Source organism: Watersipora subatra, chromosome 1 (genome assembly GCF_963576615.1).
Source record: "Watersipora subatra chromosome 1, tzWatSuba1.1, whole genome shotgun sequence".
NCBI lineage: Eukaryota > Metazoa > Bryozoa > Gymnolaemata > Cheilostomatida > Watersiporidae > Watersipora > Watersipora subatra.
This window is the reverse complement of record NC_088708.1, coordinates 7,647,829-7,663,633: the sequence shown is the minus strand read 5'-3', so window position 1 is coordinate 7,663,633 and position 15,805 is coordinate 7,647,829. Positions and strand designations below refer to the sequence as shown.

At 36.2% G+C, this 15,805-nt stretch overlaps 1 protein-coding gene across 1 annotated transcript in view; it reads left to right on the top strand.

Annotated features, from left to right (window-relative positions):
• Window positions 1-15,805, top strand: part of LOC137400757 (cAMP-regulated D2 protein-like) — a 39,666-nt gene that overhangs the window by 17,375 nt on the left and 6,486 nt on the right. The window contains exons 4-8 of the mRNA XM_068087097.1: window positions 3,779-3,988; window positions 12,938-13,171; window positions 13,824-14,050; window positions 14,149-14,311; window positions 14,700-14,813. Of these exons, the coding sequence (XP_067943198.1) occupies window positions 3,779-3,988; window positions 12,938-13,171; window positions 13,824-14,050; window positions 14,149-14,311; window positions 14,700-14,813 (948 nt within the window). The remainder of the gene's footprint in view (window positions 1-3,778; window positions 3,989-12,937; window positions 13,172-13,823; window positions 14,051-14,148; window positions 14,312-14,699; window positions 14,814-15,805) is intronic.

Sequence of the window (15,805 nt, the reverse complement as noted above, 5' to 3'; positions counted from 1 at the left end):
ATGTTGTAAAAAGCTTCCTTAAAAACTTGTAGTCTATGTATTATGCTTGTTCGCTATGAAATACCCATTTTTACATGATGCAACACCAAAAATACGCCCGTGTTTGGAGGTTTTTAGACAACCAACTCACATTCAGGCTCCTTCAAACTTTTGAATTTTAAATATAACCAAAGACTCTTTGACTTTGGTTTTCACTCTATATTTGCAACAGATGCACTTGTTTTTTGTGACCGACGTTTTAACTGTTCACTTCTGTTTTTATAAATGTAATTAAAGGAATTGGCTTCCCTAGCAACAGTTAGAATTAGTACCAGTTGGCAAGTAGTCTTATACTTCTCTGTATGTTCTTTAATATTTAATTTCTCTGCTATTACTCCTATCATAGGGTAACAAACCATTCCTACTAGTAACTAGCACTAGTCAACTGGGGCAGAGATAGCTCTACTACATGGATAAATATTACTCTCATCTGTTGGTTCTATCATGTAGTTATAACTGTTTTGCACCAGCTCCTTTTCCCTTTAATATTTTATTCTAATTGCATGTTTACTTGTTTACTGAGCATTCTATCTGCTACCGATGTTGAAGGGGAGGCTAAACTAAACACTGGCACAGATTCCACCCACTCATAGGTTAACTACTGTATTTTATGAACTTAAATGCCTTTTTGTGGAGAATATTGCTATGACGATAGTTGTTATCCTTAACGATTGATGGCACCTTATACAATCATACAGTCTACTAGCTGCTATCGCCGTCTCATACCCATTAATAACCCTACACCGTCTATCAGCCCACGCAGCTGGGCAGTACACATTCACAAAGGCATCTCTTAACTTCTTTCTTCTCCCACATGTAACATTATTCTACGGCAATGTGCTCTGGCTGTGTCTGCTAAGGCCTTCCGTTTGATGAGTTTCCACTAAAGGGCCAACATTCCTTCCACACTGCCCCCTGCCTTGCTCCCTTTGTTAGCTTTTCTTTTTACATGATGAGCTTTACGAGTAGGAAATTGGAGAAGTAGCTAGGGTATGAGAAAGGGAATCATTTTGTGGGTTCTCCAAACTTTTAGTGACTGTCACCAGTCCTTTGAACTGCCTTTTCTAAGAGTAGAATGTAGCTATAAGTGAAGCATGTGATTCTAGCTGCCAGACGGGGAACAACGAAATGTAAGTGACTGTTAGACCAGAAAATTTGTGTTCAATTATTATGCTAATATTTAGTGTTTCCTGCATTGTTTCTCTAACGCCTGTTGACTCCACGCTATCATTACTTTATAGAATTGGCACTTTAACTACCCTATCATATTGTAGTTTGCGCTTTTTGCTTGCATTTATTTGTTGTCATTTATTTTTTGACTAAAACTTTAGAATTAGTCGTTGCTTCTATGTTATGCAAATCTCTCGAATTTTCTGCGATATCCGACTACGCTTCTTCGAGTTAGCTGGTCAAATACTGAGCTACCGTAAAACTTGAATTTAAACGCCACCTTTATTTGAACGCCACCTCTATTTGCAGGGTTAGCATAGTATTTACCATGGCGGTTATTACCGCCGGTTTTTACCGCTCCGGGAAAAACTCATTTTTGTCCAAAAGAGGTAAAAAGCGGGAAAACTAGAAAACTTCTTTTTCGACAAGTTGACTAATGCTTAAGCAAAGAATAACAATACAATTATACCATTAGCTGTCATAGCGCTTCTTTATGACTCTAACAGTACACAGGCTAAGAAAGCGCATAATCTTTATAATTGGATTACTTACTAAATATTCAATGAAAAGACCAGATCACAAGAAAATATTCGTTATTTATATTAAATATTACTATTGAATAAAAAGCAAAATTGATACGTGTGAAACATGACAGTAAGCATAATACAACAATTAGAAAATAATTGAAAAGTGAAAACACATGAAGATAATGCCAAGTAGTCCAGACCAGTGAACTGAACAAATGAATTGGAGTATTGAGAATTGATTGTCTAAGAAAAGTTAATCCTCATATTCATCCGAATCATACCCTAAAGAAATTGTTTTTAGGTTTTGGTATCAAGCTACCAGTTTGGAGGCTTTCTCTTCTCCAAGCCTGTTGCGCAACTTGGTCTGCACTAAGGAAAAGGTGCTAAACAATACACGTCAAAACAGTTCTATTATTGGACTGTAAAATTCTCATCGTTATTTAACAATGGATCGTATCTTGGGAGTTCATTTTTTCTAATTTTTCCCACTTTTAAACACTATTGTTTCCGTTGCTATTGATTGATATAAATATGGAGTCACACAACTACGGTAATTGTTTAATCCGATTTTCAACTCTTATCAAATTTATCATTGTCGAGCAAAATATTTGAATAAAAAATTCTGGCGTTATAATTATCCCCGTGTTTCCCAGTTTTGCGAGCTGTTCCTGGTTTTTATCAGTTTTTCCCACTGCCCTGGGAAAAATTTCAACCCTGTCTATTTGAGCACCACCATGGAAAAAGGGTTGAAAAATAGAGCGCCACCCTTTAATTGAAAGCTACTTCTATTTAAACACCCATTTGTCATCTTTACAAACCCATAATATCAAGTGATCAATAGAAAAGTGTCCAAAAAAACATTTTAAAACTGACTCGAATTCATCAATAACAATCACTTCATTTGTTGTTTCTGTTTGTATCGATGTTCGTTTTCCAACTTCATGTCTTTACGGTTTTTTCATTAAAACTTTGAATGCAACAATATACGAATGAAGATGAAAAATTACGAATGAAGCGAATGAAGATTATGCTGACCTTGCCAGACCTCTCCAACCTGTTCTGATACTGTTTGTGAACGTAAAGAGGAAAGTGGCGATTATAGTGGTAGCTGTCCATACTAGGAGATAATGCAGTGATATTTTGCATTTGATTTAGTCCTTTAGACACTTGGTTACTATGCATAGTTTGCACTGCCACCACGTTATATGACTGACCTAGCACCGCTTATCATGCCTTTCACGCATTCTTCACTAGTTTGTATTAATAACAAGGCTAAACCTGTTACCTGTATCTACCCATCATTGTTGTAATATTGTTTGTCAGCAATGGCTGCTATTATTGTAAAACATTTGTCAGTTTAGCACATTATCGAAGGTATTGTGTTGACAACTTCAACCTCACTTCTTTTGTATGCTTTCGGATTTTCTACGTTCAGAGGTCAGTTGGGTACACGGGAAAAGTTACGATTCTAATCATATCCTCTTCATAATTTTAGGCAAAATATGATGATTCATGCCTTAATTCTGGTACTTGTTGGTACATGGTAACCTATAATTGGTGTAGGGTCAGTTAACAGCGGATAAACATGTGGCAATGCATCTGTCAAAAGTTAGGCCCGAGGTCTTTATAAGGATTTAAATGTTTTTACGCTAACCGAGAGCCTTACGCCGACGATTACTAAAAATCCTTTATTGGTCTTGTTCGCGGGTCATTCATAGAGTAATTACAATCTCAGTCAAGTATCGCTAACAGCGTTATGTAGTAGGTTAAGACCATAGTTGTTTTTCGAGCCGTGGCCAAATATGCATGTAAACTGATGCTTCAAATTACATGAAATTTAGTAATTCTACCTGAAAGACTGTTTAGCAATATGAGGTTATTAAATTTTTCCACCCGAACATGGCCTAGGAGGGCCTTGTTATGTTCTAAGAGGGCAAATTTTCTGTACAATAGAGGTTTTTTATTATTGTTACTTTGGTCCTAACATTGTATATGCCAGAAGTTTTATCCTTCACCTATGTTATTTCATCCGCTTTATGCAGCCTATCAAACCACCTCGTATGAAGTCGATGAGATCTAAGGATGGTTCTCCATTATTGAAAGAGCAGAAATCGTTGGAAGCTAAAAGTGCTGATGTGGAAACCGCCCCTGCAGTACAGGCAACTCCACCTGCATATGAGAAGATGAATCCTGAGGCTCAGCCTTATCTCCCGACCACAGTTTCCCTGCACACTGATGATGCTGCCGTAAAGGTTAGTATATGTTTATTTGCCATGGTGGTGCGTGTCGGGTAGTTGACCCCGGACTGCAAGTTTATGGGTGCGTGTTTCATGAGAATACTTAACAAGTGTCTGTTCCTCATTTGCTGGGCCAGCCGGGCACCTGAACAACCAACCTCTGCTACATTCACAAAGAATAAAACAATCTTTTATGAAGCTGTTATTGAAGAACTGTTGAGGTATTTGTCTCTTCATAACCTGGTGGCAGGAAAGGCGTCTCTCTGTAGAAGCCTTTGTCAGATCGTCTCTAAAACCCAAAAGGTCTTTACCTGGCAAAAATATGTTATACATAGTAATAGCTAAAACAGATACTTGGTTACGTGATAATTGGATGCTGAGGGACTGGGTAGTCCATTTTCTTCCTAAATTGCAATTTGGTTGCCGTAAAGAATGGTATTGTATAAGAGTGAAATAACTCAACGCGAGGGTTGGAGCAGCCAGAATATTAACCTCGTGCAGGTCTTGTCATAGTGTGAGTTGCTTCCCCAATCAGCCAATTAGCTAGTCTGATGTTTCTTGCTGTCTGGTTAGTCAAAGTTTTCTCTCTTCTTGTACTTTATTATAAACAAATCATTTAGGTGTCATAAATCAAAGCATCTGTGCACTCTTACAAACTTGAGTATTTTGTGAATGGTTTCTCTTGTGGAATTATCTTCCCATTACGCAATTGGGTTAGTTCTTGACCAGGCTTTCACTTAGACACTATCTATATCACTGGTCATCTTCGATTTACTGAATAATATGCTCATCATTTTGATACAAAACTAGTTTTTTTAAAATGAGTCTTTTTAAAAAATATAAATACGAATTGCCTAATGACTGCTGCTAATAATAGCTAAAATCGGTATTGAAACTATCTCAACATGTTGATAAACAGTACATAATTTAAGTTTAACAATACAGACGACTTAGAGCGCAGTCAAATTAAGGGTTGAGAAACATATTTCACTACTGTAATATCTGTAACAAACTAGGTCTAAAATACATACCAATGACCAATATTTTTTATGAGATTTTTCAAATTGTCTTGATCTAATCCTATCAATTTTTGCTGACCTTATGTTGATCCATTGCTATTAGAGGTAGCCTGTCTTGACAAGCTGTTGTTTTTGCGTAGTTGTCCCCCCGTCGAGCGGCGAGCAACAACAGCTTGTCACAAGACGTACTGCACCTGATGCATCAGCTGCACTTATAAGGAGTTGTTCTCTTCCGTCTACGCGGCTTGGCCGCGATGTTATGTCGGTCGCTCCATTAGTAATCATAACGGATTTCACGCAAAAATTTATGTAGAAAAAAAAACAAGATTACAACGTTTAACCAAAGACCAGTTTCTGTGATAAACTTTAGTAAAACTTAAGAATAAAATAAGCTCAAAATAAAATCCATAAGAACAAATAAAACTGACTGATACTAAAATAAAAATAAAACTGACTGAGCGCACAAATAACGACATTTTTAGTCGCTGTTGTTGCCTAAGTTCTTAAATTCTAATAAGGTTTACTGCAGAGAGGGGTCACCAGTTGAACGTTCTTATCTTAATTTTTCTACATAAATATTTGCGTGAAATCCGTTATGATTACCAATGGAGCGACCGGAATAACATCGCAGCCGAGCCGCGTAGACGGAAGAGAACAACTCCTTATAAGTGCAGCTGATGCATCAGGTGCAGTACGTCTTGTGACAAGCTGTTGTTGCTCGCCGCTCGACGGGGGGACAACTACGCAAAAACAACAGCTTGTCAAGACAGGCTATATTAGAGGTGGAACGAGACACGAGACGTCTCGAGTATCGACCTGTCTCGTATCGGTCTCGTCTCGACTTAACTATTGCCAAACTCGAGACAGGAAATAGAACTAAAGCGCCTGTGCACGGTTGTTAAAACATGGCTTCTTGCGGTAGCAACAACTCCATATATTGTACTGGATTGCGGGCAACTGCCTTTAAAGTTTTACTCGGTCCGTTACTACCTGTTGCTATTGATTATGTTGGCCACTGAGTCTAATCATGTAGTCCGGACAACGGCCTTGTTATATTTTAGTTCGGTTCTGTGTCCTTAAAACAGATACCGGGTCGTATCTAATTACTCTTCGGATAATCCAATTTAATAAATAACACTTTTGTGGGTAAAATGTCTGTATTTTATCGTATCGTGTCTAAACACCAACTGCCCTTGATAAATTTCGGGCCTCTTTTACGTATATACTACCAATCGCGGGTAAAACTTGTCCGGATACGGAGAAACGAACGAAAGGCCGTGTCGACCATAGTCCGTGTTCGGTTAACAATGACGTTTTGTTAGCTCAATATAAGAATATACATGTGCACGTATACAGGAATTAATATAATTTCATGAGTACAATTTAAATATAATTCACATACTACAGTTAATACACAAACAGAACTTAACATTAATGAAACGATAAGAATGAAAGTGTTATCGTGTGTTCTTTTAGTTGCGGTATTTCTTTGTAGAGCGACGGCTATCGGTTTCATTACACATTACATTAAAAAGTAAGAACTATTCAATAGATGGTAAAAATATACATGTAGCCTACAAAGCAATATGTTTATAATAATTATGATCAATCAAGCTCAAAATTCTTAGAATATATAACTTCGGTATTTTGGAGCTGTTTGTGTCACTTTTGTTTACAAAAACTACATGCATATCACTATTAAAATGTTGTATTTAAATCGTTTACACCAGGTGAAAATTCAATTTAAAAATAGTTTTATTAATTTTATATATACCAAGTAGCTAGTACTTGCGTAGTGAAATCATCACCAAATGCTCATTATTTTACTGTCTCGTGTCTCGAGTCTCGAATTTTTACAAGACAGTGTCTCGAGTCTCGTCTCGAACTTAAAAAACCTGTCTCGTTCCACCTCTAATTGCTATATTCTAATTGAGGCTCTCATGTATTGACCTTTTCTCAATCCAATTTGTGTATGTACACTGGTTTAATCACGCTGATATATATATACAGTCAAACATAGATAACTCGAACTTCACCGGACCGAGTGAAAGTGTTCGAATTATCAGAGCGTTCAAGTTATCAGAGCACTGTCACAAGTCCATGTATTTACTTATTTATTAGTAGATACATGTACATATACAAGCTATAATATAAATCAAAAGCACAAATGGCTTGTTTCAAATTAAATGCTTCTAATGTAAAGTTTAAAACGTTTTTATGAAAAAGTATAGAGATTTTTCTATCACTTGAGCTTGGTTTGTTGTTTGAGGTGATGTTATTGCCAGGATGTTTTTTAGATTGACATTGGCAAAACTTGATCGTTGTTGAAATGCTCAAAAAAAGACATCTTTTTCTTTTGAGCGTTTTACCCACGATCAATTTTGCCGATTTTTCTTGAAGTTTATGCAAAGATTACCTCACTTTACCTGGGATTCGTTAAGAGCGACACTCCTAGACAGTTCAATTAGAAGTTTTACGAGGTTTTACGGTACATTGTATATCACTCACGCTTTTTGAATGGATACTTTGAAGTATCCATTCGAGGTAGGAGACCCGAGTTAGAGCAGAAACTACCACCCATACGGGTTAACCGGGGTGAGGAAACAATTTTTATATATACAGCCAAACATGGATAACTCGCCCACGGATAGCTCGAACACATGGTTAACTCGAACGGTTTCTCTGGTCCGTTCCCACGTAATGATAAATTGCTATAGATAACTCGAACTTAACACTGTTAACTCGAACTGTTTTTTGCCCAACGGCTACCGAAACGGTTGTTATCGCTTTAGAAAATCACTTTATTCCAAGCCATAGAGGTAAACCCCATCTTTTCGTAATTCATAAGCGTCGTTATTAACACCATCGGCAAAATATTTTTGTCAACGACTTTTCTAAAGGTTTGGTGAAATTTGATTTATACCAAACATCCGCTGAGCGATCGCCCTTCGGAAGCAAGGAAAGTGGGATTCGTTAAGAGCAACACTCCGAGGCAGCTCAATTAGAAGTTTTACGAGGTTTTACGGTACATTGTATATCACTCTATCACTCACGCTTTTTGAATGGATACTTATTGAACGTACATGTATTCTGTGTTTAGGTCAAACGATGATTAGTTTTCCGACGTTGGTTCCGTGTTGAATCAACGTCGGAATGTTGAATGTTTAAAACGTCTGAAAAATTGTTGTAATTTAACGTATAGGCTACGTTGTCTTAGCTAAAAAACTATTCATCGTTTGACCTAAACACAGAATAAGTGTGTACATTCAATGAGTATCCATTCAAAAAGCGTGAGTGATATACAATGTACCGTAAAACCTCGTAAAACTTTTAATTGAACTGCCTTGGAGTGTTGCTCCTAACGAATCCCAGGTAAAGTAAGGTAATCTTTGCATAAACTTCAAAAAAAATCGGCAAAATTGATCGTGGGTAAAACGCTCAAAAGAAAAAGATGTCTTTTCTTTTGAGCATTTCAGCAACGATCAAGTTTTGCCAATGTCAATCTAAAAAACGTCCTGGCAATAACATCGCCTCAAACAACAAACCAATCTCAAGTGATAGAAAAATCTCTATACTTTTTGATACAAACGTTTTAAACTTTACATTAGAAGCATTTAATTTGAAACAAGCAATTTGTGCTTTTGATTTATATTATAGTTTGTATATGTACATGTATCTACTAATAAATAAGTAAATACAAAGACTTGTGACAGTGCTCTGATAACTTGAATGCTCTGATAATTTGAACACTTTTTCTCGGTCCGGTGAAGTTCGAGTTATCCGAGTTTCACTGTATATATCTACGAGGGGTGATCATAAAGTTCCCGGAATCGCTTTCCTAGTCAAATATAAGACCATGTGCAGTTGTTTTGATTGTTCCATGTTGCTAAGCAGCACGGGATTTTCCCATAGCCAAAGTTTTACGCTTGTCAGAGCACCCGTAATGAAGTTATAGTAGGCAATGTCAAGGTCATTTTTTATCGGTCGGATTTTTCAAAAATGAATGAAGTAGAAGAGCAACGCGTTTGTGTAAAACTTGGAAAGTCCGGTGTTGAGACGCTCCAAATGTTACGGACAGCTTATGGAGACTCCGCCCTTAAGAAAACAGCCTGTTATGAATGACACAAAAGATTTAGAGAGGGAAGAACAAGTACTAAAGATGATGACCGCATGGGCAGACCGGCAACTTCAAGGACCACAACTGCCACAGACCTTGTGAGGCAGCAGGTGATGGGAGATAGGCGATTGACTATATGGGAAATATCAGCAGAAAGTGGGCTTTCTTATGGTACATGTCATCTTATTCTCACTGAAGATTTAGGCATGAGAAGGATCTCTGCAAAGATGGTACCCAAACTGCTCACTGACGACCTAAAAGAAAAAAGAGTTAGCTGTTGTATCGAACTAAAAGATGCTTTAACACAAGATCCTGACTTTATTTCAAAAGTTGTGACTGGGGATGAAAGTTGGGTCTATGAATATGACCTAGAGACCAAATCACAAAGTTCTCAATGGAAATCCCCTGGCTCTCTTAGGCCTAAAAAAGCTAGAATGTCTCGCTCAAATGTGAAAACGCTGCTGATAACATTTTTCGACATTAGAGGTGTGGTATACTCTGAATTTCTGCCACATGGTCAAACTGTGAATCAGCATGTGTACAAAGACATTCTGATAAGACTTAGAGACAGTATCAGAAGGAAACGTCGAGATTTGTGGCTCTCAGGTGATTGGTACCTACACCATGACAATGCTCCGGCTCACACCTCATTGATGGTACGCCAGTATTTGGCAAAAAATTAAGCGACTGTGCTTAACCATCCACCTTATTCACCTGATTTAGCACCATGTGATTTCTACCTATTCCCCAAAATCAAATTGACAATGAAAGGTGAAAGATTTGACGACATACCAACTATTCAAGAAAATGTGACGAGACAACTCCGAAGCCTCACGGAAAGTGATTTTCAGCATTGCATGGATCAGTGGAAACACAGATGGGATAAGTGCATAGCAAGCTCAGGCGATTACTTTGAAGGGGGACAGTTTAAATTAGGTAATTACGATTAACGGTTTTTGTGTACTGACACAATTCCTGGAACTTTACGACTGCCCCTCGTATATATATATATATATATATATATACGAGGGGCCCCTCGTATATATATATATATATATATATATCCAAGCTGTTTCTCATGGCATATGAAGTCTCCACTCACAGTTTACCTCACATTGCAAATAAGTTTTTACGTTCAAACTATGTAAAAATAACTTTAATTTTTAAAATGATAAATGGTTGCGTTATGCATGGGCAATTAATTAGAAACCAGTTATAATTGTCAAAGATGCTCTTAACATCATTCTCCAGCTGTAGCCATCACCCATCAGATCCTTGTTCTTTTGCTATTTAGTAAAATAGATAATAATAGATGATTGACAAACCTATTTCATTCTAAAGGTTGTCTCTTGTCCAAGGAAGCATATAATTTAGCTCTAGATTGTAATTAATATAATTTTATTACTAATAGTAAGAAAAGAATTGACATAATAAAACTTCAGGAAAATTACTGTAGCACATCTAATTAAATGCCACCTCTATTTAACCGCCATTATAGGAGAAGGGTTGAAAAATAGAGCGCCATGGCATTTGAATACAGGTTTTATGGTATACATGCTTCCATACTAAACATGCATACGAAAAAGTATTCATACGGTTTAGGCGGCCCAAACTAGTACCTACTGTATATAAGAATAGTTGTTGTCAGAATGGAACCGACACTTTCAAGGCCTATTTGTTTGCATAAGTTAGCCCTTACTAACAACTAGATAATATTGGCTATGGAAACACAGTGTTGTAGTTGGAAACCAATAGGGAATAGCGCATATCATCAGATGCACAATGATAAGCTTACATCTTCTCATTAAACGAATGAGCTCATAAACTGGCTCGCGTAATTGTAAATTAGGTAAAAGTATTGTTTATAATCAGAGCCGTACAATTATATAATGGAGGTAAATCATATTATATTTGCTCATTTAAATTATATTATAACAATTAAGTCGTAAGTCTATGAGTATTCATTAAACCCTCAGCATTTGCAAAAACAATTTTTGGATCTAATACTTTGCCTTCATATAAAGTAATTTATTTGAAGAATTATATTTCAGTAATTCAGCAAATGTGTACTAGAATTTGCGTCATTTTTTCGTAACCGGTGTTTCAATAGAATGTTATTATTAAACGCTGTATCATTAACTGCTGACACCGATTCAAGTACCGCAACATTCTTACCAAACCAGATTTCTCTACTTAATTTGTTTTGACCATTCAAGTTTATCACAATGAACTATCACAGCCTTAGTTGTAAAACACGGTTGGTGGCTGTTACAGAATTTTTGAAATTTCATAGACCACAACGTAGAACTGATCAGTACATTTATTGTTAAATGATTTAAACATGTTGAAATATTAATAACTCAACCCTATAGAATTCTCCATTTGTAGGTAATTTGAAATATAAAAGTGGGTTGATTTTCCAATTTGTCTTTGTATATATTTACATGTACATGATTTATTGCGTAGGCAGCTGTAAAATTAGTAGTTGACCCCTCTTGAAATTATCATTTGCTCAAAAAGTACCAAGGGAAGCAAATCTAAGTTTGGCTTTACTGTATATTTTAAAATGAAAAATACGGGTAGTCATTGTTTTGTATAAACCATGAAAGATTACACTTGGTATAATATACCAAGGGTGATATTATCTCCAATTATCTTTGCCCGAAAATGAATTGTTCTCCAACCAGATATTTAATGTAAAAAATAGTATTAGTTTTTCATTTTGTGCAAATCATTTGTCATGTTTTTAAAGCCTACTTTTTTTTAAAAACGTTGTGTAATTTTAGAAACCTTGCTGTTCTCCATTGTCTTCCCTGGTTATAAATTAACGCTGTTAGTAATAAGTAGATGTTGTTAGTTATAAGTAAATGCTGTTAGTTATAAGTAGATGTTGTTAGTTATAAGTAGATGTTGTTAGTTATAAGTAGATGTTGTTAGTTATAAGTAGATGATGTTAGTTATAAGTAGATGCTGTTAGTTATAAGTAGATGTTGTTAGTTATAAGTAGATGTTGTTAGTTATAAGTAGATGTTGTTAGTTATAAGTAGATGTTGTTAGTTATAAGTAGATGTTGTTAGTTATAAGTAGATGTTGTTAGTTATAAGTAGATGTTGTTAGTTATAAGTAAATGTTGTTAGTTATAAGTAGATGTTGTTAGTTATAAGTAGATGCTGTTAGTTATAAGTAGATGTTGTTAGTTATAAGTAGATGTTGTTAGTTATAAGTAGATGTTGTCAGTTATAAGTAGATACTGTTAGTTATAAGTAGATGATGTTAGTTATAAGTAGATGTTGTTAGTTATAAGTAAATGCTGGTAGTTATAAGTAGATGCTGGTAGTTATAAGTAGATGCTGTTAGTTATAAGTAGATACTGTTAGTTATAAGTGGATAATGTTAGTTTTAAGTAGATGATGTTAGTTATAAGTAGATGTTGTTAGTTATAAGTAGATGCTGGTAGTTATAAGTAGATACTGTCAGTTAAAAGTAGATGCTGTTAGTTATAAGTAAATGTTGTTAGTTATAAGTAGATACTGTTAGTAATAAATAGATGCTGTTAGTTATAAGTAGATGTTGTTAGTTATAAGTAGATGTTGTTAGTTATAAGTAGATGCTGGTGGTTATAAGTAGATGCTGTTAGTTATAAGTAGATACTGTTAGTTATAAGTGGATAATGTTAGTTTTAAGTAGATGTTGTTAGTTATAAGTAGATACTGTTAGTAATAAATAGATGCTGTCAGTTATAAGTAGATGCTGTCAATTATAAGTAGATGCTGTCAGTTATAAGCCTTGTTATCATATAATTTATTTATCACTGCCATGCGTTTGCAGCCAAAGAAAAAATTGGGTTTGGACTGTATTCTTGGAAACAAGTGGATCTTGTTGGGAATAATCGCTGTGGTTCTAATTATTCTGATAATTATAATTGTTGGTGTGTCCGTGTCTCGTCCGAGGAAAGTGGCACCCACTCCTCAGCCAGTATATGAGGATCCAATTGTCATGGGACTCAGGTGTGGAAAAGCAGTCGGTTCTTGGGAGCTGAATGAGACAGTTGCTGTCTTCAAGGTTAGTCCGCATCTCTCTGTTTGCCATCCCATAAAGAAACGAAGCTTTTTTTCTCTTCAGTAAAATCCTCCAGATGCATACAATTTGTAACTGATTTTGGAGTTTTGTTCCTACTTCATAGCAGTTTAAAACAGATTGTTTAGGAAAGCTTTCCATGTGAGCAATCTGTATATGCCCACCTCATCTGCTTGCGCGAAGTGTGACCAATCTGCATTCTGGTTTTCGTAATTTTTTCGAACATACAAGTAGTTGATTAATTGAAGTTTGTTTGGAACTTGAAAGATGAGTAGCGCTAGCTATAGCTTTAATCAATAATTCTCGTCCGATGACTTTGGCACATGAAGAGAATGCATGTAGAATCATAAAATTTTGTGCCCAAAAGGACAAAAAATCCAGTATAAGCTTAATTTTATTTTTTTACTGATTTTTGCTACACCTGAATCTCTCTTTAATTTAAAACTGAGAAGCCCACTGATAGACACACTGATGCTAATAGACTTCATTTCTTCATAGGATCAGTTTGACCTTGGTATGACCTTGATTGTGTTTTGTGATGTTGGTAAGGTCATTTTGCCTAGATATGCTTTGGAACGTTCCAAAGTTTCTAACCATTCATCAATTCATCCAAGGTTTTAATATTTCACACCTGTAGGGCATCCCTTACCTTAAGCCTCCTGTAGGCTCCAACCGCTGGACATATAACCTCGAGATGAGCGCTATATCTGACTGCGATAATGCTACTAATGCCAAAGAGTTTAAGGGACCCTGTTTTCAGCTCAACCAGCTTTCCAACGATCCTAAATATATAGGTTCAGAAGACTGTTTGTATCTGAACATCTGGACACCTGCTTCCCCATCAACTGGCGGAGTCATGTCTGGGTATGTATGTCTCTTCAATTGCCTGTCATTCAATGCTTAACTTTGCAGCTCTTAATTCCTACTCGCTGCTGTTCAACACCTATCTTTTATATCTTTAGTGCCAAACTACCAGTCCTAGTTTATATCCATGGTGGATTCCTGCACTACGGTTCTGGCCACGAGGATGGCTTCTCTCCATCTGCTGAACTCGCTACCGAGTTGAATGCTGTCATAGTGAGCTTTAACTACCGCCTTAATGTCTTTGGCTGGATGGCTCTAGAGGTACACTTCTTCCTCTTTCCATTGCAAGAGTTGTTTGGTTTACAGTTAAAATTTTACTGAAGTAGCCTGTTTCAACAGCAAGGTAGTCTAACACTTTCAAATAACATTCGGATTTGTGTGCCCGACTTATCGAAGATTGTGGAATCCACAACGCTGTTAATTGTCTTCCAACTCACTTTGACTTTTCAAAAGCTGACTTACGCACACTCGTAGCATTACAAAATGTTTTACCAGCTAACAGCAGTTAATTGGAACCTACTGGCAACGGCAGAGATGCGGACTTTGTGGGAGTCGAAAAGTATTCAAACTGGTTAAGAAAGACATCATATTTATGTCTAAATCTATATCATAGTAAAATGTTTGGAGTTCTGCCCACCTTCTTTTGCAGAATCTGGCATCAGGTGATGGAAAGATGTCAGGCAACTTTGGTTTATATGATCAAATAAGTGCACTCAAGTGGATCAATGAGTACATCGATAACTTTGGAGGCAACCCTGAGATGGTGAGCTAAAGACTGTCGAGGGTGCAAATATTTCAGTGCTGACTTTTGTACAGTCCGCCCTCGGGTCACGATGTCGCTGTTATACGATTTTTTCGCCTTATGCTGTAGAACACGATGTTTTTTGCCCTCTATATAAAATATTTTTCGCCATACGATATCAACAAAAATTTCTCTCGAAATTCAAATTTGGCAGTCGGTGTGCTGAATACGCCAAAATAACAAAGATGCCGATACGCTATTTACCGAAATCCCTCTCACGACACCTGAAAAAGGATACGATGCTCGCGCTCTCTCAGTTCAACGTTATACGTTATAGTGAAAATGAAACCGGAAACAGATGGGTGATAAAATTTTAGACAATGACAATGTTGAAGTTTAGTAAAGTTAATATGAAAACTTAGCTTTTGATTATGTGTTTAGTAAGCTAAATTCATTTAAGTTAAATTCAACGTTTATGGTATATGTCTGTCTCAAAAGTAAAAACTCCCCACGGTACGTACTGCACGTAGTACATTGTAATGTTACATTTTATTGCAGATCATAATCACTAAATACACTAATGTTATTATCGATAACTATAGTTGCTAAGGTTAACATACTGTTTGCATACTAATTTTTAGTATGTACATAATAAAAGATTTTAGTACGTATGTAAAATTTTGATGATTTTACCAAGGGGTGTTTGCATTTGATAATTACTATGGGTTTCTGTACACCTCCATACGACATTTTTGCTATACGATGCCAACACTGAAATGAATTAAAATCCTATGGTGAGGGTCCGCTGTATTTTTATACGGGCAGCTAATAAATGTTAATAGTGTTATCGTTCTCTAATACTTTCATCAGATACATGTCATCCATGGTTTGTCTGAGTCTAGCTATTCTGGTCCGTTGTTGTCTGCTTATCAATTACAATCTAGAAAGGTGGTAATCAATTGTTATGTATGCCTTATTTGTTGTGAGCACACCAGATTATAGCTGTAAATGGT